Consider the following 473-nt stretch of genomic DNA (forward strand, 5'->3'; position numbering starts at 1 on the left):
GGGCACCACCGCCCCCGTCGCCCCGGCCGGGCACAGACCACCCCCTCCCCAAACACAGGCCTCTGATGTCATTTCCTGACTTGCCCTCCTTCCCCGCCCGACCCGCGGGTGCCGGAGATCTGACTCACCGTCCCTACTCCGGGCTAAGCCGGCGGAGGTCGGGCGGCTGCCCCAGAGGTGCCCAAGCGGCCCGGAGGTGCCTCCGCCCGGGCCCGGCCCCCTCCTCGCCCGGCCTGCCGTTACCTGCCACCTCCAGCTGTTCCTCCGCCTTCCCACCCAGCCGCCAGCCCTGCGCTCCAAATCCCCTCCGGCTCAGCCCAGACTGGCAGGACTGGGATGGGACTGGCCTTCTAGGTGGACGGGGAGAGGCGTTTTTCCTGCCTTCGTCCACCCCCCACCCCAGACCCCAGGCCCTCTGTGACCTGGGGAGGGGGGGAGGGGGCGGGTGAGTGCGCACCTCAGCGATCCTTTGG

At 71.7% G+C, this 473-nt stretch overlaps 1 protein-coding gene across 1 annotated transcript in view; it reads right to left on the reverse strand.

Moving 5' to 3' along the window:
- ZYX (zyxin) overlaps positions 1-473 on the reverse strand; it is a 33182-nt gene that overhangs the window by 4308 nt on the left and 28401 nt on the right. The window contains exon 2 of the mRNA XM_010834018.1: positions 138-422. Within this exon, the coding sequence (XP_010832320.1) occupies positions 138-422 (285 nt within the window). The remainder of the gene's footprint in view (positions 1-137; positions 423-473) is intronic.

This window comes from Bison bison, unplaced genomic scaffold (genome assembly GCF_000754665.1).
Source record: "Bison bison bison isolate TAMUID 2011002044 unplaced genomic scaffold, Bison_UMD1.0 scf7180017863988, whole genome shotgun sequence".
Taxonomy (NCBI): domain Eukaryota; kingdom Metazoa; phylum Chordata; class Mammalia; order Artiodactyla; family Bovidae; genus Bison; species Bison bison.